Raw genomic sequence first — 27,363 nt, forward strand, 5'->3', positions numbered from 1 at the left:
AAACTACTAGAAAACATTTTTTTTGTTGGGGCAGCCCTACTTATTTCAGATGGGCCTATATTCGAACCAGCATGTCATAAAGGGCGTCCTGGGTTGAGCGCGCGGTGCTCATGAATGGAATATTCAGAAAGGCGCTCTCCACTCTGGAGGAGTGCCTATTACCACTCTACACATTCTTTCTACGCACACCGCAACTTTTTGTTGTGTATGTTTTAACAACATAATTCAACATATAAATATACATTTTTAATGGGCCAAGTAAAGTGTTTATTACAAATAAATTACTAAATGCTAAAAATGAAGAAATGTAAATGAACAAAAATTTGCATTGCATTTGCAATCCTGTTACTTCCCGCGCACTATATGTATGTGTGTGTGCGTGTGTGCGTGTGTGCGTGTGTGTGTGTGTGTGTGTGTGTGTGTTTGTACCCGCCCCCCAACCATTACCATTGGTCCATTACCATCGTGGTGGTAAAAAACTGCCACCGCCACAGCCCTAGATTGCACTGCAGTTATATTTAGTTCTCCCTTCACTTTCTTTACTGTGGCTCTGTTTCTCTGACTCCATCTCTACCTCTAGCTCCCGATGCTCTTCTTCCGACTCCATTGTGACTGACATTCCGACTCCATTTTTTCGTTTTCATATTCTGGGAAATGCATTGAGTTGCCTTAATTTATTTAGAGAGTGAATAAACTCGTGAAACAGAGAAGTATCGTCATGTAATCCATTGATTTCAACAATGTAACTGTATTTTAAATACCAACTATATAAATTGTAACTGTAACGGAATACAGTTACTCATAATTTGTATTCTGAATACGTAACGCCGGTACATGTATTCTGTTACTCCCCAACACTGAGTACGATGTTTTGATGAACTATATGCCTTTCTCCACTGACGTTGTGAGTGGTTCAAATCGTTTCTAAGGATGCTAATTTTGACTCTGAGATGGAGAACGGGAACATGGTTTGTGTAAAAGCAGCAACACATTATTAGCTGTTTGAGAATGTAGTCAAGCAAAAGGCTAATCATATTAATTACTGTTATGTGTCCGATGATGTGAGCGATATCGGATACATCGACTTTTCACTTCTTCTGAATCAGTTTCTGGTTCAAACTAATATGGGTGAATTAAACCAGTATTTGCAATTCCCATTGTGCAGCGTTTACTACAGTAAAGGTGACCGAGTGGATCAGATATTCTGAGCTGGTGTGAGTGAGTGGAGACGGGGATAATTTGCATATTCATGAGTACGCGTATAGTAAATGAGGCAAGGGTGTAGAGTTACATTCAAGCTATTTTAAGTCATAAATCTTTGAAATATGATATTTTGGTGATCAAAAGATGAGATTTAAATGATAAAATGATTGACTTTAAAAAGGCTAATTTACATTTATTCCTATTAGTATGGCTATTTTATGTTTTCATAGTCTGCACTTTGCCACCATTTTTCTTAGTACGCTGTATGAGCGGTTACCTGTCTACTTCATTTTAGAGTGGTATTGTAGTGCTTTTCTTGGCATTCGGGACCCTCCCTAACCACAATAAAAACCACTCGAAAATCTTTTTCCCCATTCCCCCCATATGCCCTCTCACACACAGGTGCTTTGATGGTTTGATACTGTGGTGCTTTACCCACGCACCCAGTCACAACCCGGTCTCACGCACTTCATGTGATGATCTTGCTCATTTGTAGAAAAACCTTTCGTGACAGGGGGGTGTGAGAGTGTGGTGACATTCTCTTTCTCTTGTATTTATTTCCCTCCCTTTCACCTCTCTGTTCATGTATCACTCCGTCTTTCATCTCTCATTTTCATCCCTCTTTTAGTTTTGATTTTGTCATCGCAACTCACGTTTCCTCTTGATTGATTGCTTTGCTTGTGTCAGTGTTTACATACAAATGTGAAGTGATTGTGCGCCAGTTTCATGGTTACTGTAATCACTGAGTTGAGATGCATTGTGGGCGCTTTCAAAGGACGGATTTACATCAGCGTTTTACATGTGCTCATATTCAGCCATGAAATCGGGTCACCATATGTTCTGTAGTGCCAAAGATTTAGAATATTTTTTAATCAAAACAAAACAACGTGAAGAAAGCCCCAGTCTAATATAACTGATATAACTAATATATATGATTTTAGAGAAACTTTTTTTGTACTTTATAAAATATAATTATAAAATTTTGCACTTAAAAAAACATAAAACAACTGGTAAATATTATAATCGGGGTAAATGTCTCAGTTTCAATGCTGTCAAATGAATCTGTACTAACTAGCTAATTTATCAATTACTATAAAAACAGTTTCTGTGATATATTGTTTATTTATTAGGGCTGATTCAAATTTGACATGAAACACCAATGATTTAATCAAATTATTTGCAATTAATCGCACATCAGTATTTACACAGAACATTTTAATCATTAAAAAAAATCCAGGCATTTCATTTATGTTGGCTGACAAATGCATTGAATACACATTGCAAAACATGGCTTTAGGTAACCATATACGTCAAAATATTGTTTTATTTCCATGTCATTGAACATAAACCAGTCCCTAGCCTGCAGTTCACTTAAAGGGATAGTTAACCCAAAAAAAATCTGTCATCATTTAGTCACCCTCAAGTTGTTCCAAACCTGTATGAGTTTCTTTCTTCTGCTGAGCACAAAGGAAGATATTTGGAAGAATGTTTGTGACCAGGCAGATCTCGGCAGCCATTGACTACTATAATGGGGGAAAAAATACTATGGTAGTCAATGGCTGCCGAGATCTGCTTGGTTACAAACATTCTTCCAAATATCTTCCTTTGTGTTCAGCAGAAGAAAGAAACTCATACAGGTTTGGAACAACTTGAGAGTGACTAAATGATGACAGAATTTTCATTTTTGGGTGAACTATCCCTTTAACTGCAGTTTTATCAAGTTTGTAAGGCCGTCAACATTTATTTATTGGTTTTTGTACATATGTAAATGAACATTCTTTGCACATTTGGTCACATCTTGCAGTTTTTTAGCATTTCAGCACTGAATGTGCTTTTCATTAACATTTACTCTTAAAAATCTCGGTGATGTCCTATTTCGGAAGTGCTGTGCACTGACTTTTGCTCTGTGGTTTTGGCTGAAACGAGATCAACCAGACAGAGGAAGTGAGAGGTGGGGCTTGTGTAGATGATTGTCTCAGGAAGCTTTTCCATTGGTTAACCACAGCCCCTCCCACTCCCACACTTACAAATTGCTAAAGAACTTGTTGGGAAATCCATGACGTTTCAGATCTGAGATTTTAGCATAATACCTGTTTTAGGCTCTCACGAATGTTAGGACAGGAACACACACACATACACACGCAATCACACTCACTTAGGCTCACTGACTCAGAAGGGAAGATCTGAAATGAGAGCAAAAAATTGTGGTCCATTTCTGTCACGCAAGAAAATCCACTGTCTACGTGATTCACACACATCCATAGTCGCGAAACATATTCACCAATGCACATGTAGGTTTATACATACAAATGGTACCACAAGCATTACATGTCAAAACAAACATGTAAAAAGTCGATATGAAGCCAAATTAAAATAAATAAATACATTTAGATATACTAGTAGCTAAACAATTTTGTAGGTAAATGGATACAGTTTCAGATAAATTCCAATTAAAATTAAACCCATAGATCTTGTAGTGCTACTTTCATTGCAAAAATGTATCATATAGTTTGTGAATTGTGTAACATATCAGTAAAAAGCCTCTTAATCAATTATTTTAACACTTTATTTTAAGGTGAATTACAGGTTACAAGTATTTACTATAGTAATTTACTAACAGTACATGATGCATAATTACAAGTAACTAACCCTAACCCTTTCAGTACTTATTTGTGTAATTACACAGTAACGTCGCCATCAAATAAATCGTAGCCATCAATTAAAACAAAACCACAATGTGTTTTACAGAGAAATAACAGTGACAAACTGATCTTAATCACATTGCATGTGAATACTTTGCTCTAACACCTCTCCGATAAGCAGAACTTAAATTCTACATCAGCACACATTGAAAACCACCACTTGTTGCTATGGAAACATACCAACCTGTTGAGAAAAAAATGTCTGGTTAATTAGAGTAAATGTGGTATGTCAATGTTTTTTTATTTTACATATAATTAAATACATTTTAATTTGATTCCCAGAAAATAAACCACAAACTTATGTTATGAACATTCTCTGATTTAACCCTTTTTTATCAGTGAAAGTGAGTCAATGACAAAAGTAAATTTTTTATATATATTTTTTTAAATTAATTTCAGTTAACGTTGATTATATTTTAAAGCAACAGAAATGTTTTTTTATGGGTTTTTTTCTTTTCTTTTTACTCAACTATAATAACCCTGGCTAGACGGGCATTAATCCAGCATAAACTACCTTGGAAACTGGTCTTTTCTGCAGGGCCGTGTATTTGTAAGCAGTGTTTGAAAAGTTATGCATTACAATATTGCGTTACTCCCTTAAAAAGTAACTAATTGCGGTACTTGGCTGCTTTTTAATGCGTTACATTACTTTTGCCTTACTTTTTCTCACCTGGCCTGGGCTTGTTTGTTTTTTTAATGACACAAATATTAGATTTTTGGCCAAAAATACTCACTCAGGCTAAAAGAAATTTGTGAAAACAAAAATTAAGTCATTTTTGCTTATGGCAGCAAGTACATTGGTCAATAAAGTGAGATTAAATGCATAAAAATATTTGTTTTATTTAACATATTTAATCATTTGAGGTTTGCATAGTATTCTGATTTTCCATTTGACTGATTTTATGTATTTTTAGTAAAGTGAGACGAGTAAATGCATTCTCACATTTAGTCTAGACTACAATAACCATCATGTTTACACACAACCCTTCTGCACTTACGATTTTTCTCAACATTGGGACAAGAGAGCTGACACTCAATAAATGGGAAAACAGAGTAACTTGCGTTACTTATTTGAAAAAGTAACTCAGATATTTTGTTGTACATTTTAAAAGTAATGCGTTCCTTTACTAGTTACTTGAAAAAAAGTAATCTGATTACGTAACTCAGGTTACTTGTAATGCGTTACCCCAACACTGTTTGTAAAAAATATTTTCTGAAATATAGGAATTGTCAACCCCTTTTTCTTGAACATTTTAGATCAGGCAGCTGCGTGGACAGCCCTCCAAGTTCCAGAATTCCGGTGGTGGCACTTATCAGGACCTATGTTTGGAAAGCCCAGCGTCTGCAGAAGGCGATTACCTCAGTTCAGATGAGGACCCTCTTCAGAGCCACCTGCCTGTGACCGCCCTGTATCCGCATCACTCATCACCCCGTCTGGACAGTCAAGGCAGCACGGACAGCGATGGAGAGGAAAGGAACCCTGTTCAAAACCCCTGCCAAGATCCGCTGCCTAACCAGCAGCAGCTTTACCCGGGCATGGTGTGTGCCGAAGGACTCGAGAACTGAGATTCCTTGAAATTGTGGGACAAGGAGAATTGAAAACTTTAGAAAAAGACATGATTAGACTGCACAAAATGCACACATATATCACGTGAGAGAGAGATTATGTACATTCACCCAAAAGCTGTCAGAGGTAGGGCAGGAAACTGATGCATAGCGCAACACTCTCATAGTATATGTCTCCCTCACTCCAGCTGTGTCCGAAATCGGAAAAAACGCTGTCTTTACTGGCAGAATACGAAAGTACGAGGGCACCCAAGGCATGTCCGAATCCAAAGTTTGCCTTCCATCTGTTCGACTGCCACAATCCTATGCGTTCGGTGTGGTGGTTCATGATAAAATTACCTCTGATGAAGAGATTACAAATACAAAAATTCATAAATGTCCATTTTTTCATGTTTTTGAAAACATAAGATTACATTTCTACACAGAAATTGCATTGTATTCACACAAGTATTCCTTTGGTTTCTGTCTAAACTTCGCTTGAATTTGTTCTAGATCATTAGACGTGACGTTTGGTGTCTTGGAAGCTGTCCCGAAACTAGTTTCCTAAGGCGGTACGTTCATACAAATACATGGCAGCTGTCTTCGGTTTCGGACACAGCCTCTGTGTCTCTCTCTCTCTAATTCTTTCTCAATCTTTTACTGTCTTTTTGTCAGTGTGTCTGTTGCGCTACATGTAATTCTTAAACGTATTGTATTCCCAGGACTAAATTTGGAGTTCTGTGTAATGTATACCAACATATATATACAGTATATGCACACAGAGGTCAAACTGTCCTCCTCTCAGAGTGCCAGAAAGTTCACTAATTTTTGCCATTTTCTCCTTTCAAAGAAAACAGTGTGACCTTGAAACTACCTCTAAGGGTGCTTTCACGATTGCCTGGTCCGAACCCGAGTTTGATTGCTCCTCACTCCTCACGATGCAGAAGGCGGCAAAATGCATAGCGTTACTCACCTCACTTTTATATTATGTGTGTCAGTCGCGCTTGTCAGGAAAGTGAGTGAGAACACGCACAATATCTTTTTTATCGATTCCGATTCTGCTTATCGATTCCGATTCTTGTCGAATTCCAAAAAGGTTTAAAAAAAAACTTAGATATCATTCACATTTATTTAAATTCTTATTGTGAAATATTTAATTGTAGAAACAAAACATAAACAAAAATCAACAGGCTAAATAACTTACACAAGGAATTTTTGCCTGTGGTTTAAATTACCATAAAATTTACTAGCCTAATTAATATAAATTTCAAGCATTATTAAAGACAAGTAAACAATCAGTAATTAAAGAAAGAACATACATTAGCAATCGCACAAATAAATACAACTTAACAAAGTTGCGATTGAAATAAACAGTGTTTTAAGCTTTTCAGGTACAGAAGCTGTAATCAAATGTAAAATAACACTGCACTTTATAAATAAAATATACATTACAAATATAGTTACAATAGTTATTCAGTCAAGAACAAAGTGTGAATTTTCTCTGTCTTTTGTTTTTTGATTAACGTCATTATTGAGACTGCAGCAGGAATATTGGGCTGCTGTCACTTTAAGAGCTGCACGGATCCAATATACTGTACCATGCGTTTTCTTTGTCAACTGTTTACTTTCGCTGAAGACATAACTGACTGTGTTTACAAGAATATATTTTGTCTATTTGTCTGTTGAAGTGCAAAAAGACACGGAAGAGAACTCAGTTCAGTTTTGTGCACTATTCAGTATGAGAGGCAGCTTTCTGTGCGCACGTTTTGGATACGTGCGCAGCACAGTCATATTTAAATGCACACAAAGGAATCGATAAGAGGAATCGAAATTAAAATTTTATAACAAGTATCCAATTCCTGACCTTAAGGGCCAGATTTACTAACAGCTTGCGTCAGCACCAACACTCTTTTAGCGTTAAAAACTACTGTCAGGATTTACTAAAGAGAAAGAGACGGAGTGGACAGTTATTTTTGCAGCTGACCTTATTGCATATGCATTTGTAGGAGTTTCCTTTTCAGATGCAAAATGTATGGGAGGAGAGTATTTAAATGAATCACGCGAGGTGATTTACTAAGGTTTGCGCTCGTCAGTTTGTGCCATTATTTACCGCCCCCAAAAAAGCATGTCTTAAACCAGACACCACCTGGTAGATTGCGTTGGTCATTTTGGCTGCGTCTGTGTTCTTTAGTGGGCACGTCGTCAGTAGATCACATGCAGAACTTTGCACTCCCATCGGCGCTTTTCTGGAATTGCGCTCTCACGCTAATTTGCCCTGTTTGGTAAATCTGGCCCTAAGCATCCGATTCCAGAATTGGAATCGATTTTCGATTCCCAACCCCAGAATAGTGTATAGTGCATCATTTGGGACGCAACTACAGAGTTATCAAATCATACGTCATCAATAGCGGTTCACTTCGGCGATTTAGTATGATTGCGTTCATATCAGCAAGTGCACCGTACCCCAGACCTACCCGTTTTAGGTGGACTTGAGTACAGTTCGCGGATGCGCACCCGACAGCATTCACATCATCGAAACGAACCAAACTCTGACGTCAATCGAACCCGGGTGCGCACAAATAGTGCTAGTGTGAAAGCACCCTAATTTAACCAGATTCAATCCCAATTTCACCAATACAACAGCCATCTGGCTTAAACTGAGGTGGCAGAGGAGAGAAAAATACACACTAAAAGTTTGGATTTGCAACATCCTATCAAATCTTTGGCTTTGGAAATCATAGGATTGTCACGCTCAGTTGGTGCCTAACGTAGGGACCATCTCTCTCTTTGTCTACTGTTTCTTTAGAGGCTTGCAGCAGAAATGGTGCCTCTCTCAGCCTGGACGTTCTTCGTTTTTCTGTATTGTTCTTCTGAAGAGGATGTGCACCTGTTATGTTTATCTCAAACGCAACAGACACTACAATCACTTTAATGAGAGGTAAAGGCTGAAGGAGAATAAGAATGAACAAAGTCGTATTATATAATGTAATAGGGATGTTAATAGTTACATACATAGATGAATATTACCGTAGCTCATCCGTGTATTTGTGTGTGTTTTATACAAAACAAAGAAAGGGGATCAAACATTTGGATGGAAATCCATTGCAAAAGAAAACTATTGTGTGTCAACATTGCCAAATGTTTTTTATGTTATTTATATGTTTATTTCTTTACTTTTTTTTTTTTAATAATGTACATGCACTTCATGCATACAGAGGCCAAACTATTTAATTCATACTATTCTTCTGTGCCAATCCTGAAAAACAGCATGAAGCTGAAACTACAGGGTCTCCAGAAAAGAGATTAGTTTTAAAAAGGGTAAAGAAAAGAAAAAATCAACTGCTGCTATGACATTTCTAGTTCTTTTATTATTGTTTTTTACGTATGTTCACAAGGATAACCCCTCTCCCATGTAGAGTAGATCCATGTCCAAGATATACTGTGAACTCATTGGCGATGAGTTGCCTAGACTTGTGTTCGATCTTGATTTGCATTTCACAATTGCGTGTTTAACCACCATGAGTCAGTTATTGATCCTGACTTGTCTGTGCTGATTCTAAAGCAGCTTCCTGAAGCTTTTGTGATGGCTTGCTTATGGTTGAAGAAAGTCTTTATGATTTGTGGAGCTACTGCTTGCTTGCATTTGATTGAACTACAGAAGGTTTACAAACAAACGTAACTACTAAACTACATGAGAGTTAATACAAAATAATGTGAGATTTTGTATATATACACGTATATTATACACTTGATAACACTTTTTTTTCTTCCTTTTAATTACTTTACCCACTATTTCGTAACCTGTCTAAGACTTCCATCTGTCTCGGTACTGTCTACAATGTCATGTTTGTCTGACCACACATGGTGCATCAGTGTCATTGCCTTTCCCCACTACTGCCTCATTTTGCTAAAGCTCGTCGATCGTTGCATTCATCCGACATTTGAGGTGTTTACATGACTTTTTGCGAGCGAAACAACATTTCCGTCCCTTTGTTCAGACGAGACATTTGCACCCTTTACTGGTTATTGACAAAAGCCAGTGAGAAGCTGCTCTCAGTCATATCTATGACACTATGATGCATTACAAGACATTGGAAAAAACATTTACAGTATGTGCTGAACATGAAATGGGAAGCCGTTTTAGTGTGTTCATAAAGCGTGTCTCCTTTTGAGTGGTTCTCGAGATAATCTGGGGTTGCTGTTTTATTGACTGACACTTCTGTTTATGAGCGTGGAATTGATTGTGTGGAGTGACTATTTCTCCTTTCATCGAACCCTTTTACTTATAAAAAATAGCTTATGTACATGTTATAGCTGAAAGAAAGAAGAAAATAGACTGAGAAATACCAGTCCAATCATAATATTTTATGCATACAGACTTTTATTTTGTCGTGCAAATGAAAACTAAACACCTCTAGCATCAACTCTACTAGGTTTTTACTCTGATTTAGAACATACTTCCTGTTCCGCAGTGACCTCTGTAACATTTCAAACCATCCACAAAACCGGTTTCAGAACTGTGTAACGTTTATAAATTGGTGTTCTTTACAAGAGAAGCAGCAAGTGAAGGAAGTTGCTGTGCACCCTTCATTTCTTGGTCCTTAAAGCAAAACCTCAAACACGCAGTAGTTATTCAAGCAGTATTTACCAACATTTGTTCTGGTTTGGGACTGTTGGATTTCAAACAGTTGAAGGAAACTGTCCTCACAACTTGATTACAACACACACAACGGTTTTGTGGTGTGAGTTTTAGCTTCTGAAAAATATTTGCTAATAGGAAATCAGAAATGGCTGTTTTGAAAGGAACTTGAGACGATGAGAGTTTGGTAACCATTGTTGTTGTCAATTGATTTGGTTTTGTTTTAACAGTATTTGAAAGGCTTTGTAAAGATCATTTATTGTAACCTGACCAGGAACGTACCATTTTTAGTTTGTCAAGGGGTGACTAAGATGGTCAAACACATTTCTGTCTCATTTTGAGCTCTAATTTCAACCTTTTGGCTACATTATTTTGTGATCAGTACTGCGGATGAATGAAAAATAGTATGGTGATGATTATGATGTGGTATTATGAGTCAGTTTTCCCTGCATAGAGTCTTTCACAAATCTCAGAAACACTATCCCTGTTCCAGATAAAGCTGAATACCTTTATATACTGTTTTTTGTAGCATCTTTCATGAGTTTTTTTTTCTTCTTGTTTTTTTATGGTTGTCATGTCAACAATGTTCATAATGAAACCACGATTTGTTTCCTAACTACAACAAAAATGCTTAAGTGTATGCAAACACTTTCCATGTATTGTTTAATGCCTCTTATATCAGGATGTTTTAAAAAGATGAGAAAAAAGTGTGGAGAACCCTGCATTATTTATTTATTTATTTTATTTGATTTGTGTATATAGCGCATGTAATGCCATCAGTGTTACAAGCATAGAGAAAATGTGCGTACTATGCACTATATGTATTCAAATGTAGTATGACTGTGCTATTTTAAACACAGTGTGCATCAAAACAGCAACCCCAAAAGCAGCGGTCAAGACTTCATACACATTACATTATGCTTTCAGGTGTAGCCATATTAAATAAATGGCCAGCGAGGGTATGAAGTCATTAAGCAGAGGCTGATGTGACATCTCCTCGATAGTGCTCCAATAGCTGCCTTACCTCCTTTCACCAGTCTGTAAATGTCCAGTAGTCTCCCTGTTACACCCATCAATTTACATCCTCTCTCTCCTACAATTTTACTGATGTGTTATTAAGAATGACAGTACTAAAGATTATATAAATGGCAATGTTATCAAATGATGATCCAGTGTTCTGTATTTGATGATAAATAAAATGTATTTAAAAAAAAAAAAAAAAAGAATAAACATTTACATTCGCAAAGTTCAAATCTTGGTGTTGTGTAGGTATTATTTTGTTTTAACTTCTTTCACACTTTCATCATTTATTCATCCTTGTGGTCAAAACAGCCGGAGATAATCAGCAAAACTTATATTAAATATTTACTTAAAATATACTTAAATATTTTGTTTCAATAAAATTTTGTGGTTTTATGGTGCTGCTATACAATATTCACCTCTGAATTATGCAACAATTATGTCCATTAATACAAATATTAGAAAAATATATATATTTAAAAAATCCATCTAAAATGACTGAAGACCACCAGAGTGACCAACACAATCTCAAGTTTTGGTGAATTGGTGGCTAATTCGTACAATTTAATTTGTAGATTGTGGACCTACATGCTTACTTTCTTCTAATAATCATAAGTATTGGTGATTCACATAGTAGGAATTCATACAAAATCGCCACCTCATAGTATTTTTCAAATTATTTTATTTTCACTTTCAAAACTACTAAATTGATATTGCTCTACTGCATGATATTGGACGAAACTGATATTACCATATTTAGTTTTTCTGCTATATATAGGCCTATTGCAATATGAAAAAAATATATATGGTTTACCAGATGAATACGTAGTAAAAAAAAAAAAAAAGTTGCATTATGTAACGAAATTCAACAAATAAAAATATATATGTAGCGAATATTCTAAATACTTTAATCAAATAAATAAACAAACAGAAAGTAAGTAAAAGTGGCAACCCCTAACGGATGATTTCCGCGCACACACATAAACAAAACACAATGTAAAATCCAGGCCTGGTCCTCTCTCATTCTTCACTGTCGTCGCTCGAGGACCGAGCTCCTCCGTGAGACACGAGGCCGGCGCGCAGCTGGCGCTCTATCACTCACGACCTCGCTGCTTGCCACATACCCCCATCGCCTCACTCCAGGCGCGGCACCTGGGGGTAAAACAGACGAGGCGTGAGAAAAGGAGTCGTAAGCATGAGGAGCAACAGAGACGAGGGAGGGGAGAGAGGAGAACAAAACAAAAAAAAATATTGGTCCAGTTCCCGGACACACTGCCGCTCGGACCTCAGCCAGTCGAGAAGCTCCGTCCCCTGCCGGCCGGCAGTGGCTCCTCCTGTTGATGGCAGCCGGCAGCGAGTCCCGCGCTCCTTGCTTCTCCCCGTCATGGCGGATGGTAGCAGGCTCCGGCCCACAGCGAACGCAAGCGACTCCTCCGCTCTCTCTAGGGCGGGAGCCACCTCACCTCGACCCAGGAGCACGGCAGCAAGTTCTCCGTCCCACCAGGTTTTCCATCGCTCCAGCACCACTGCCTCACGCTTTCCTCCAAACTGCCCATCCTCCTCAGCACCGCAATCCCCCTCAAAAGCGAGGGCTCTCCGGCAGCATGTCCCTCCTTCCTCCGGGGTTTCGGCACCAATGTAACAAAGTTCTTTTGTTCAGGGAAGAAGGAGGCGAAACATAAACAAAACACAATGTAAAATCCAGGCCTGGTCCTCTCTCGTCCTTTACTGTCATCGCTCCTCCTTTTATGCCTCCGAGCTCCTCCGCTCTCACGGTCCCTCGGCCTCGCTGCTTACCACACTGTATTTAATTCAACTTAAATTACATTAAACGGACTTAGTTGAATCTTGTATAACTTTAAAAAAAAGTTGAAAATGGCTTAACATATTTTATGCAATGCAAAGTAAAAACATATGCTGTCATAACTTATTGATCATATATTTTTTTGGAAAGAGTTGGGGTGATTTTGTAATTAATCTACAAAAGTGATTTTATTTTGCTATTTTGTTTGATTAAAATGAATGACAGCAGGTATATTAGGCTGCTGTCACTTTAAGAGCTAATGCACTGATCCAATATAATGATACGCATCCATTTTCCTTCTCAATTGTTTACGTTCACATAAGCCATAAGCAAATGTTTACGAGGACATTCGTCGAGGGTGTTCGCGTAGCTCTGTGAAAACAGCATGCGAGTTCCAAGTTCCGTTCTCTTGCTCGTCTTTGTGCGCTCAAATAGTTTAAAATTGCTTGAAGGTTTATACTGACAGGACCTAAAACAATAAAAGATTTCACTCTATGTGGCATGATGCAAAAATAAATATTTTTGGTTGGAAATTCAGCTAGTAATGTGAATCTATTATGCTGTCTCCCATGAGTAAGCCTGTTCCATATTGAATAAAACACTTTTAATTAGGCCTCTAAAGTCTTTATCTCATGTGTGTACACCGTTTTAAACATATTTCAAAAGTACACTCTAAAAAGTATTTGAGGAGACCGGTTACCACAACTTAAATAAAAGCATAGTTCAAGTTAAAAACTCAAATGTGTTGATTTAATAAAAAATGTATTTTAAGTTGCAAACATGATTGTATTGAGTTCAGTTGACATAATGGTGTTGATCATTACCTTAACCTAACATTGTGCATCATTTAAACTACAATATCTTTGTTAATTGTTGTTGTTTTTTTGTTTTTTTTATAGATGTAGTAACTTTGTCTTGAAAATTTGGAAGTTGGGTAGCGCATTTCTGGTGCAGCATGCTTTTCATAGGACTGGATGAGGAGAATAAATGTTGAAATTAAGTGATATTATGTGTTTGTTTGTTTGTTTGTTTGTTTGTTTATTAGTGAAGGGAAAGTCCTGATAGTCTTGATTCTGTTATGTTTGACATTTAAAAGAGTTTTGGTAAAGTTGACATTTTGTGGTTATACTTCATGAAGGTAAACACATTGACTCTATAAGCAATGACTGCACTAATGCCAGTGACAATTATAGCTAATATCATGTTCATTGAATGCTAATGGTTACATTTAACATATGCTATAGCTGTGGATTTTAACTTAAATAGATCAGATTAAAGTGTACATAACACACACAGTTTCTGACAGTCTCATGTTAATCTTGAGTACCTATAGAGAAGTATATGCATCCTTCAAATTAACAACAGTTACTGAAAAACAAAAATGTCTGTATGTGCATAAAAACTAATTTAAAAACGCAAAACTACAGTGGGGCAAAAAAGTATTTAGTCAGCCACCAATTGTGCAAGTTCTCCCACTTAAAAAGATGAAAGAGGCCTGTAATTTTCATCATTGGTACACTTCAACGAAGAAAGGACGAATGAGAAAAAAAATCCAGAAAATCACATTGTCTGATTTTTAAAGAATTTATTTGCAAATTATGGTGGAAAATAAGTATTTGGTCACCTACAAAAAAAGCAAGATTTCTGGCTCCCACAGACCTGTAACTTCTTCTTTAAGAGGCTCCTCTGTCCTCCACTCGTTACCTGTATTAATGGCACCTGTTTGAACTCGTTATCAGTATAAAAGACACCTGTCCAAAACCTCAAACAGTCAGACTCCAAACTCCACTATGGCCAAGACCAAAGAGCTGTCAAAGGACACCAGAAACAAAATTGTAGACCTGCACCAGGCTGGGAAGACTGACTCTGCAATAGGTAAGCAGCTTGGTGTGAAGAAATCAACTGTGGGAGCAATCATTAGAAAATGGAAGACATACAAGACCACTGATAATCTCCCTCGATCTGGGGCTCCACGCAAGATCTCACCCCGTGGGGTCAAAATGATCACAAGAACGGTGAGCAAAAATCCCAGAACCACACGGGGGGACCTAGTGAATGACCTACAGAGAGCTGGGACCAAAGTAACAAAGGCTACCATCAGTAACACACTACTCCACCAGGAACTCAAATCCTGTAGTGCCAGACGTGTCCCCCTTCTTAAGCCAGTACATGTCCGGGCCCGTCTGAAATTTGCTAGAGAGCATTTGATGATCCAGAAGAGGATTGGGAGAATGTCATATGGTCAGATGAAACCAAAATATAACTTTTTGGTAAAAACTCAACTTGTCGTTTTTGGAGAAGAATGCTGAGTTGCATCCAAAGAACACCATACCTACTGTGAAGCATGGGGGTGGAAACATCATGCTTTGGGGCTGTTTTTCTGCAAAGGGATCAGGACGACTGATCCGTGTAAAGGAAAGAATGAATGGGGCCATGTCAGTGGCGTAGGCAGAAAGTTGATGATGGGTGGGCCTCCAATAGTGTGGGTGGGCCGGAATAATTCTTATTACCCCCTTAATTTGGAAGAAAAATCCAAATATCCGACTGAAATTTAGCTAAAAGTATTCCGTAGCCTATATGTTGGACCTTTTATTGTCTATTGTATTTTAATATAGTCAACTTCTACATGTTGATGCCTTCTCAAGCCCCTGTGCGAGCTATGTTTGTAATGTTTGAGCACGACGTGCGGATGGACCGTTTGCAAGGTTGCTTTAAAATTCCGCTATTGCTGTAATAGTGTCACAGAAACTAAATACTGTAAGCACTAAGCTCCGTGCGATCAATCAAAGTGTGGGCGGCTGTAACGTGTAATGCTGTAACCTGATAACTATATCACGAAGAGAAATCACAATGTCCTGTATCGACAACCTGCCAATAATAAACGTGCTCACAAATATTACATGCAAATATATGATTGCCATGCCACAGCGGGCCTGACTAAAAACCTACCCATAGCTTACCTTGTATGGCTGATGTCTGCTCTAAACAAGTCGGAGTTGGCTGGGTTTTGAATTGAAGATGTTGATATTTATCACTTATCAGTTAGTTCACTTTCAAACGACAAAAGGGTTATGGTGTCCTGTCATCTTTGTCAAGACGTGTTTCTTTCTTAAACTGTCATAACTTACAGTTTAGCCATTTTTTTAATGACAAAAAGGCGCTGCTAGTTGGATTCGATACCGCTTATTGCCGCGAACATAACATTACTACTGGCGTGACGTAACTGAAGAGACTAATTAGCATATTTATATTAATATTAGAATAGAGTTCTAATACATGACAAAATAAATCACATTTAAAATAATTACTGAAGAATTGTTAAACGTTAGAAAATAGTTTTATTTTAAAAAAATTATTTCCCTGGATCTGACAGAATGGGCAAGCTGTCAATGTGGGTGGGCCCAGGCTATGCTAGTGGGCCATGTATCATGAGATTTTGAGTAAAAACCTCCTTCCATCAGTAAGGGCATTGAAGATGAAACGTGGCTGGGTCTTTCAGCATGACTATGATCCCAAACACACCACCCGGGCAACGAAGGAGTGGCTTCGTAAGAAGCATTTCAAGGTCCTGGAGTGGCCTAGCCCATCTCCAGATCTCAACCCCATCTTTGGAAGGAGTTGAAAATCCTTGTTGCCCAGCAACAGCCCCAAAACATCACTGCTCTAGAGGAGATCTGCATGGAGGAATGGGCCAAACTACCAGCAACAGTGTGTAAAAACCTTGTGGAGACTTACAGAAAACGTTTGACCTCTGTCATTGCCAACAAAGGGATATAACAAAGTATTGAGATTAACTTTTGTTATTGACCAAATACTTATTTTCCACCATAATTTGCAAATAAATTCTTTAAAAATCAGACAATGTGATTTTCTGGATTTTTTTTCTCATTCTGTCTCTAATAGTTGAAGTGTACCTACGATGAAAATTACAGGCCTCTCTCGCACAATTGAACTATCGGTAAGCCCCTCCCCTCGAACGCAGATGAGCCAATAGCAGTTGAGTATCAGTTGCGATGGGATCGGAACTCGGACATCTATAGGTTTCAGCGCCATAGAGAAACATTGGAAAATCCGAAGCTCTCATCGGTTTGATGGTGTTTATGCTCCAAAAATGCTAAAATGTCGTGCCTGAGGTACTGTAACACTGATTCCAGGGATCCTGAGAGGATTTTTGAGAGTTTGTCATACTCTCGTTAAGTTACGATTAAAGTCCCTGCTAACATACACACCGTAATAACTAACTGTTCTCACGTCATGTAACGTTAACAATGTAACTTTGGTCAAAAACACGAAGGTCTACATTTCAGTGCCTCTCCATATTAAACTGGTTATATATAAATTAATTTAATTTTAGATATGTTTAAGGTCTAACTTACATTATCTGTCCTACTAAGGAGGACTCCTATTTTGATGGGTATTATAGTCTACGGTAACGTACGGGTAACATAGTGAAAGGAAGAGCTTGCACGCAGTTTTTCGGAGTTGTTTTGCAGATACAAAGTTTACCAGTTATTAACTGCACCCTCGAAAAGGCATACGGTCTATGTTTGTTTACTGTTAGTTGTATGAGTGTTTTTGTGTAATTTGCTGTGTATGTTAATGGTAATGCAACGGAGAGAGCTAGTTGTGGATGAGACGTTAATGCGCACTTCTTAAGCTTTGTTTGTTCAGCTCTTACGATGATTTTTTGGAGTGAAAAAGGACATAATAAACTTGATAAACCATCAGTAAAGTTTGGCCATCATTCGGACGGGATATACGCTACATTCTGTGTCCAAAAACATCTTGGGATAATGTTTTCACACTGACAGCTGTCATTGTAAGATATAGCAACTCCGTTTGTTTGTCCGAGTTAGCAACAGTAACTAAGGGGGGCGGGGCTTACCGATAAGTCAATTGGTGGCTGACTAAATTCTTTTTCTTGCTCTGGTTGAAGTGCCCTTACAAGCAATTCCGCCCTTTATGACATCATACAGGGCCATACTCAGAAATTTTTTTTTCCCGAAACTTCAAATCCTGAAGGAGTGTATTTGGCAAATAAATACACACACACTTAAATTGGTTCCAGGGCTACAAATCAAGTAGCTGGAGTGGCTTAATTTAGCTGAGTAATCAATTTAAAAATTACTTTGTTCCAGATTATTAAGTTCCTGTAAATCAATACACCAGTAGTTTCCTGGTTGAAAATAATTGAATTCGAAGTTGTCATAACTCTTAAAAAAAAAAAGATAGATCCATTTATTTTTGTGGAAAACATGTAGACTTGCTTTTTAAAAAGTCAGAATGGTGCTTTCTTTACATCTGGCTTAACCAATAAACCTAACCAAACTATGAGAGTTTCTTCCTATTCTCAGGCCTAGACTGAAAATGTCATGTTGGTTGGCCTAAATGCATGAGGACTTAATGTCAGTTATACGGTTTCAAGGCATGGGCAAGAAAAAGCAAAGTTTTGTTGCACCTCACACAACCACACTCTCCACGGTTCATCAGTCTTTCTACAGTCTCATCACTTTTCCCTCTCTTCCTCTGTTTTTCATCCGTCTGCATGGGGGTCTGAGGCTGTTTGCTGCCTTAGCATGCCAGGGCAAAAGCAAATTCGAGGTAGAATGATGTGTCATAATCACACCTTAAAACCATATCGCACTGTTGGGCCTTTTTATGGTTTAGATCTGCAGTGAATGACTAGGCTACTGCAGCATTTGTGCAACGCACAAGTGTGTTTTTATTAGTCACATCCACAGCTGAACAAAATAAGTGCTTTTCAGATGTATATGCAACAGAAAGTGTTTTGTTTTCGACGAGACCACCCTGATTTATTTTGCTGGTAGTTTTCCTTCACACTGCAGCAGCAGTTACGGTTAGTATCAGTCGGGTTGAAGAGCTCGAGGCAGAGCGCGCGGCGGAAACTGACGCGTCTGTGGTCGGCCGGCGCTTGTGAACGCGCGTTACCTCGTCGCCAAGTTTCAGTTTTGCTGCGCTTTAAGGAACGCGCACCTGTCCTCAGTGATTTATTACTGCTGGTGACAGAGACACATACGACACCGTAGTTCGGCCTAATCTCTTTGCAATAAATACAGTTAGATAAAAGTGAGAATTATACTGCATTTAATGTGCATTTTATTATAGAAACACCTCGAAAACTATTGGCTGACTCGGGGTACATCAGGTAAGTCATGATCATTCATTTAAGATAAGTTTAAGATAAATTCGTTTGGCACCAATGGCAGTAAACTGGCGGTTATTTTTGAAAATAGCGACATATCTGCTTTGAAATTAGGTTAAGGGTTTATTTTTTATGTATAGCCTTTACAAAATCGTGTCATTACATTTTGATAATAGGCTACCCCTAAAACCGCCTGTAGGTATACATTAATAGGCCTACTTTATATCATTAAATCAAATATTAATCTTTAAAATGTATATATATATTTATATATCTTTTGAAACAATACTACTGTGTCCTGGAAAGAAGGAAAGGGTTAAAATATAATTTTGGTTTTGCAGATGCGTCATTCTCAGATATTTATGGAAACATGTTTAAAATGTAGCTATGTAATATCAGAGTCTTCACCCTAAAGATTTTTTCCATATTCACTATGGTCACAAAGTCTCTGTTGAAATTTAAAATTAATAATATGAAGTAATTACACACAGATCATTGCAATACCAGAAACACAAAACGGCTTACCTTTAAAACGTGTGATATATTTTCTCAGCAGTAAGATGTTCTCTCTGTGGTGAATCAATAGAGGAAAATAACTTTTAAACCACTGTAGTCTCTATTCATCCATTCATTGGAGTAATAGCGTACTATTTATTTTGCAAACTTTATACAATTTTAAAACATTTGTTTTAGGTTTTAGAGCTTGCTTTTGTCCCAGAACACAAGATTACAATTTTTTATTGTTTATTATTTATGTGTTTATATTTTACCAGCCTCATGACTAAATGTTGAAGGATACCAAACAGGACCAAGACCAAAATGATTTATCATAACAATTATCCTGACTGTTTAAATTAAACTTACAGTATGAGCATTTAATGAACTCATATTAAGGCAATACGAATGTTACATGCACCTTCAATTCATATAATAAATTTGACTTATGCTGTTAAATATATATTTTATGTACACCAGAAACAACCATTAAGAAGTTATAATTTTCAGTTTTTAAAAAAAATAACAATATCAACTTAATAACAATATACAACAATATAATATAAATGTAAAAAAAAATATTTGAAAATACCCCAATATTTAAAATTTAAGTATTTTTTTTAAAACAGAGGCCTGTTTGACATAATAAAAATAAGAGGAGATATACCACAGCAGGCGCTACAGAATATTTGAATGTAGTTCACCTTGGCTCAGTGTAACATCTAATTAATTTATTAAAATTATCATAAATAAGGCCAAGTCTAGTGTTTCAACAGAAAAAAACACTGTCATGTTGCTCTGGTTAGCAGTTGAGTCTTACAAGATGAGAACAAATGAGTATCCTGGGTTTGTATTTAATTAGTTATAATAAAATAAAATAAAAATCGCTTTATCCTTTTATTAAGGAAATGCATTTTTGCCCTCATGACAGCTGTTTCTTGCAAAATATTGAGTCACAGATGCTGAATCAGAGCCGAGCATGCAGAGCGATATAGCATTATTTTAGACTCCAGAATTTGTGCTTTCCTCTATAGTGTGAAAACGGTTCAATACATTTTGTAAATCAAAACTTGGTATGTTAGAGCTCCACATTCATTCAGTCATTTAAATCAGTATTATGCTGAGATTTCAAATGCATCATGTCCCTTTATATGGTAGTCATATATCTTCCTCTCTCCATTTCTAGCCCTGCACGACAGTCTTCCCTGTCACTGGTTCTAGCTTCTCTGTTCATCATGCCTCGTTCGTTTCTGGTGAAAAAGAGCAGGAAGGGAGGCTTTCGTTCTCTTCCCATAGCTGACGTGCCCTATCTAGGCCTGGTGGGCTGGTCTGTCCCCGTAAAAGTTGCTACACTTCCAGAGGAATCAGGCCAAGAGATACAACCATATTCTCCAATCATGCAGCAAAATAGCACACACAAGAGTCCCGATAATGGCTGGAAAACAGGTATGTTAAAGGGATAGTTCACCAAAAATGAAAATTCGGTCATTGTTTACTCACGCTCAAGTTGCTCCAAACCTGTATGAATTTCCTTCTTCTGCTGAACACAAAGGAATATATTTGGAAGAATGTTTGTAATCAAGCAGATCTCGGCAGCCATTTTCTTCCAAATATCCTCCTTTGTGCTCAGCAGAACAACTACATTTATACAGGTTTGGAACAACTTGAGCGTGAGTAAATGATGACAGAATTTTTGGGTGAACTATCCCAAAAGGTTTTTTTTTTAAAACACCTTTGCTTTTGTAGCAAAGTTAGTACAGCAATAAATGTGTGCTGAAATTTGCAGATCGTCTTGTGTGATTAAGACTTGTTCTTCATTGGTTTCTGCAGATCCAGCAGGTTTCCGGTACGGCCCTCCTCCGTCTCCAGTGCCCTGGTTACCTGTCAACTCTAGAGACATAGCAGACATGCAAGGGCTCAACAGCAGAGACTGTTCTCTGACGGGTCCTCGGAGGGATCTGGGCCCCAAACACTGCAGCTTATGTGGCAAGGTATAACATTTTGCATCAAAAATAATTGCTTAATTCTGTACTCACAAGTACAGAAACAAAAAGGCATAGGCCTACTAAACTACATATACTAACATATATAGTTATAGTCGGCATTATGAGAAATAAGAGAAATAGTTTCAATTTCAAGAATTACACCTGACTAATGCTGCAGATACAGTAGTTAGCACCAGAGGGAGACTATGTCTTAAAAAAATTTTTTTTTTTTAAATCATCATAATCATCATCATTATGTTCTTATGAAACACTGAAGCAAACTGCTCTGTGCATTTTTTTGTTAAAATACAAATCCACTCTGGGATCAGGGGTCACTTGATCAGCTCCTCCAGGCCATAAATAATAAATGGCTAAACATTTTCCTTGAGTACTTCTTAAGTAGACTATATTTTGGCTTCAAGCCTTTCCAGCGACAGGAGGAAAAGTGTTCTTTAAACAGGTCTGTTTTTAACTTTTCCATTAGGTTTTCTCCTCTCTTGCTCGCCTGGAGTCTCACGTGTACAGATCGCATGGTAGTCATCATCATGGGCGCTCTCTGGTATTCCACGACAGCAAGGACTCAGTGATGCCATGCAGGGTAAAGGTATGATATTAGTTTGCAATGATTTTTGTGTTAAAGTTGTTAAAGGTCTCCCTCTGGTGCTGACGACTGTAACTGCAGCATTAGTCAGGTGTAATTCTTGAAATTGAAACTATTTCTCATAATGTCGATTATCAATATATATGCTAGTATATGTAGTTTAGTAGTCCTATACCTTTTTGAGTTCTGTACATGTGAGTACAGAATTAAGTAATTACTTTTCAGAAAAAAGTTACTTTTAAAACAAATTATATATATATATATATATATATATATATATATATATATATATATATATATATATATATATATATATATATATATATATATATATATATATATATAAACATTACCATTGAAAAGTTTGGAATAATTACGTTTTTAAATGTCTATTCTCACCAAGGCTGCATTTTTGTGATGATTATTAAATACAGTAAAACAGTAATGTTGTGAAATATTATTACAATTAAAAATAAAAATAAACATTTGTACCTCTGGCAAAGCTGGATTTTCAGCATCATTACTCCAGTCTTCAGTGTCACGTGATCCTTCAGAAATCAATATGATTCTAATCATATTAGTGAGTTTGTGTGTATATATATATAGAGAGATCAGGCATAACATTATACATACCGAATATTATGTTGACCCCCTTTTGCTGCCAAAACAGCCCTGACCCGTCGAGACATGGACTTCACTAGACCCCTGAAGGTGTGCTGTTGTATCTGGCACCAAGATGTTAGCAGCAGATCCTTTGAGTCCTGTAAGTTGCGAGGTGGGGCCTCCATGGATCGGACTTGTTTGTTCAGCACATCCCACAGATGCTCGGTTGGACTGAGATGGTTGGCTCCTTAAACCATTCCTGAACCATTTTTGTTTTGTGGCAGGGCGCATTATTCTGCTGAAAGAGCCACAGCCACCAGGGAATACCGTTTCCACGAAAGGGTGTATATGGTCTGCAACAATGATTTGGTAGGTGGGACGTGTCAAAGTAACATCCACATGGATGGCAGGACCCAAGGTTTCCCAGCAGAACATTGCCCAAAGCATCACACTGCCTCCGCCGGCTTGCCTCCTTCCCATAGTGCATCCTGGTGCCATGTGTTCCCCAGTTAAGCGACGCACACGCACCCAGCCATCCACATGATGTTAAAGAAAACGTGAGCCCAGGCCACCTTCTTCCATTGCTCCATGGTCCAGTTCTGATGCTCACATGCCCACTGTTGGCGCTTTTGGCTGTGGATAGGGGTCAGCAAGGGCACCCTGACTGGTCTACGGCTATGCAGCTCCATACACAACAAACTGTGATGCACTGTGTATTCTGACACCTTTCTATCAGAACCAGCATTAACTTTTTGAGCAATTTGAGCTACAGTAGCTCATCTGTTTGATCAGATCATACGGGCCAGTCTTCACTCCCCACATGCATCAATGAGCCTTGGCCGCCCATGACCCTGTCGCCGGTTCACCACTGTTTGTTCCTTGGACCATTGCAGAACGGGAACAGCCCACAAGAGCTGCAGTTTTGGAGATGCTCTGACCTTCGTCTAGCCATCACAATTTGTCCCTTGTCAAACTCGCTCAAATTCTTACGCTTGCCCATTGTTCCTGCTTCTAACACATCAACTTTGAGGACAAAATGTTCACTTGCTGCCCAATATATCGCACCCACTAACAGGTGCTGTGATGAAGAGATAATTAGTGTTATTCACGTCACCTGTCATAGTGTTATGGCTGATATATATATATATATATATAAATACATACACACACATACAACTTATTTGCGTTATCATAAAAAGAGCTGCTTAAGCAGTCATATAATTTAGTCATAGTACAAAGTGCATGTTATGATGTTAGTTTTGCATTTCAGGAACGAACATTTGAGTGTAAGGAATGTGGAAAAGTGTTCAAACGCTCATCCACTCTGTCCACCCACCTCCTGATCCACTCGGACACACGGCCATATCCCTGCCAGTACTGTGGCAAGAGATTCCACCAGAAATCCGACATGAAGAAACACACTTTCATACACACCGGTGAGACTCGTGTTGATTTAAAAATAAATAGAATAGACACATTTGTATTAAATGAAATGACTTGTCAGAACACCACTGCAATCTATCTACGGTTTATTGAGTGCATGTTTTGATTGCTCCCCACTTTACACTAAGGTTTACTTTGTGTTTTGTTCAGGAGAGAAGCCCCATGTGTGTAAAGTGTGTGGTAAAGCCTTCAGTCAGAGCTCCAACCTGATCACACACAGCAGAAAACACTACAGACCCTTCAGCTGAACACCCTTTCCTCCACGACCCGAGTGGCTACCAAACCACAACCTTTTTGAATGTACATATATTAGCTTTACAAAACACAAAAAGTATTATAAATTATCAAGTGTATATTTTCTGTTAAAACCAAGCAATTTCTTTAGCCAGCGTTACATGTTAGATGTAAATGAAAGTGTATACCAGTAATAAAACCATGATTGCAAGGAAAAGTAGTGCACAATTAAATGCAACGTTGATTCATACAGTGATACAGAGATGAGTCAAACAGAAATACAGCTGACAGCCGCAGGTTCATTTTAGTCACTGCAAAGCATTGGTTTATAACTATTTGTTTCACAATATGATATGTTGAGATATCAGATAGGAACAAATCAAGACCATCAGTATTCTCTCAGCTTTTTCTTCTAAAATCCATCTAATTGTTGCCATTTAAGTAAAACAAGAACAACAAGCATGACAAGAAAATTACCATTTCAAAGCTTTATTGCTTTACAATTGTTAGTGTACACTGTACATCTGTCAAATCAAAAAAAAGAAAACAAAAATTGGAGGTTTATTACTATTTGGACTTTATCCAGCTCACAAGTCTTCTTTCAGAACTTCACAGAAGGATCTGGAGAGAGCGAGAGAGTGCTTTGGGTGAATGAAATACAACCAGCAAATTGAACAAATGACTAAGAGCAGGAGAGCAGGAAAACAGAGCTTCTCTTGTCAAGAGCTCTAGAGACTGTACAGTAGACCTATTCAGGGCCAGATATATTTCAAAAAAATTAAAAAATGTAATAAATTATGACCATAACTGCATACTGGGTGAATGGCTGACACTCACCTGCAAAGCAGCCCTCAACACACGGACCATCTGAGGGCAGACAAACCTCCGTCGAACACATAAAATAAATCTGTGACGAGCCAAAAAGGAGACGTTTTAAAAGCTGTGCATTAATGACATCTAATCTTCTAAACACTTCAAAAACTGCTTTTTACCTCCTCATCTGCCTTCATGTTGGCATCTTCAGACAGGAACTGGAATGTAGTGATTGTGAATCGTCTAACATGATTGGTCAGGCCCTCTGCAGGCGTAGCAGGAGGCATGTGGGTTGGGGTCTGGTCAAGAAAATTTGGGCACCTAAAAATGGTATATAATTAATCTGTTGCTTGAGCAGATAGACAGTTCAAGTGATAGATGATTTTCTACCCGTCATAAATGAGGATCCAGGCTGATTGTGCAGAGCGCGGGTATGCAATACAGTAATGCACCAGCAGCATAGCTGTGGGGTCTGGAGGGTTCAGCAGACGCACTTCCAGGTAAAGGGGTTTCCCCAGCAGCATTTGCAGGGGCTGGTGGTATTGTGGGTAAAAGCTGTTGTAGTGCAAATCTGAATGAAGAGAGGCTGCAGTTAATGCACAAAATCCTAAACCACTTTTTCGTTGCAAAGTAATGAATGTGTGCATCAGTTTCCTGAACACAGAAACTGAATACACTTGCAGAACATGATTTATGTTTGATAAGATGACTCAGCTAGGTTTTGTTGTGAACAAACCTTTTGCAATCCTGAGCTGAACTCCGAACACCCCCTGAGCTTTGATAGAAGGTCCGAGGGAGGGGCTTTTCACCAGGTAACCCACACTAACCACAGACCCGGGTAAATACCGACACTCAACCAGTAGCCTGGGATAACAGGGAACATGAAGTCTTAGCGTGTTGCTCGTTCTTTGGAGTATTGGTGAGATTGTATTTTCACATATACCTTACAGATGACTCTCTAGTGATGGTGCCGTAATTTAGACTGATGGGCTGCACTCTATTGAGGATCTCTACCATGTAGATGACCGTTTTACCCACCTCCTACAGACAGTCCAGTTAGACTTGCATGTATACATACTCTCAGGGTGTGTTCACACTTGGAAGATTTGGTTCGATTAAAATTAACTCTGGTGGGATTGCTCTGTTAGTGCAGTTCAGTTCATTTGAATAAATATGAATGCTGCCATCCAAATTCAAATGTGCTCCAGATGAACTCTGGTGCGGTTCGAATGACACATGAACAACATGGACCAGAGACATCTAAACGAATCAAAAACAGGACGTGGTGTCACAAGATGTGACCCTAAAAACAACAGAATACCTAGTTGTTCTCGTCATAGGAGCTGCTACCCATTACAGTTCAGTACAGTTCATGTGCGCACATTAAGTCCAGCACACAGCATTGTTTCAGATGTTTGGCTAGTTCCATAGCAAAATATGTGAAAAGCCAAAGCTCAAAAGTTTTCACCAAGCGAACCAGGACTAAATATACAATTTGCTGTAAGAAAAAAAGAACGAACTACAAGTGTGAAGACAACCTCAGATACATACCTATTGCAACTAATCTACTCACATATCTGTGCACCCCACATTCATCCAGCGGGATCTTGAAGAGGGCCAAGTCAGCTGTAACTTTGTGAGGTGGGCAAGGGTTGTTTCCAGCCGTGACAAGGGTCGCTGGGGAAAAGGGCGCACCCACGACAGATGAGTGAACCGAGAAAACAAAATGTCGATCCATTGTGCATTCTGATTGGGATACACACAAAATTGCACAGGTGTTAAGTACCATGTTTCTCTTCCGGAAAATGTTCCTATCTATCATCTATCCATCCATCTATCCATCTATATTTAAAATTTTGTACAAAAAAAAATAAAAATAAACACATTAAAAGGTTAAAAGAATGCATTTAATCAATTCTTAAGGCCATATATTTACTTCTAAAGCCACTTTTTTGTAATTGTAAATAATCTCTCATCACCATAGTCCATTCATTTGACTACACTTGTAAATACATACCACACACCAAGTACCAATTTTGAATTAAGGTTTATTATTCTGTTTGAATGTAATGTTTGTCCAGCTCACCGTCCATGGGGTAATAACAGGACTGGG

At 38.1% G+C, this 27,363-nt stretch overlaps 1 protein-coding gene across 1 annotated transcript in view; it reads left to right on the forward strand.

Annotated features, from left to right (window-relative positions):
* The window catches only part of evi5l (ecotropic viral integration site 5 like), a 90,528-nt gene extending 63,416 nt beyond the window's left edge, over positions 1–27,112 (forward strand). The window contains exons 20-24 of the mRNA XM_079813029.1: positions 5,163–5,370; positions 21,402–21,562; positions 22,041–22,160; positions 24,031–24,196; positions 24,354–27,112. Coding sequence (XP_079669155.1) covers positions 5,163–5,370; positions 21,402–21,562; positions 22,041–22,160; positions 24,031–24,196; positions 24,354–24,451 — 753 coding nt within the window. The 3' untranslated portion in view covers positions 24,452–27,112. The remainder of the gene's footprint in view (positions 1–5,162; positions 5,371–21,401; positions 21,563–22,040; positions 22,161–24,030; positions 24,197–24,353) is intronic.
* Positions 27,113–27,363: the final 251 nt, after the last annotated feature.

The sequence above is a fragment of the Gobio gobio genome, assembly GCF_949357685.1.
Source record: "Gobio gobio genome assembly, chromosome: 3".
Classification (NCBI taxonomy): domain Eukaryota; kingdom Metazoa; phylum Chordata; class Actinopteri; order Cypriniformes; family Gobionidae; genus Gobio; species Gobio gobio.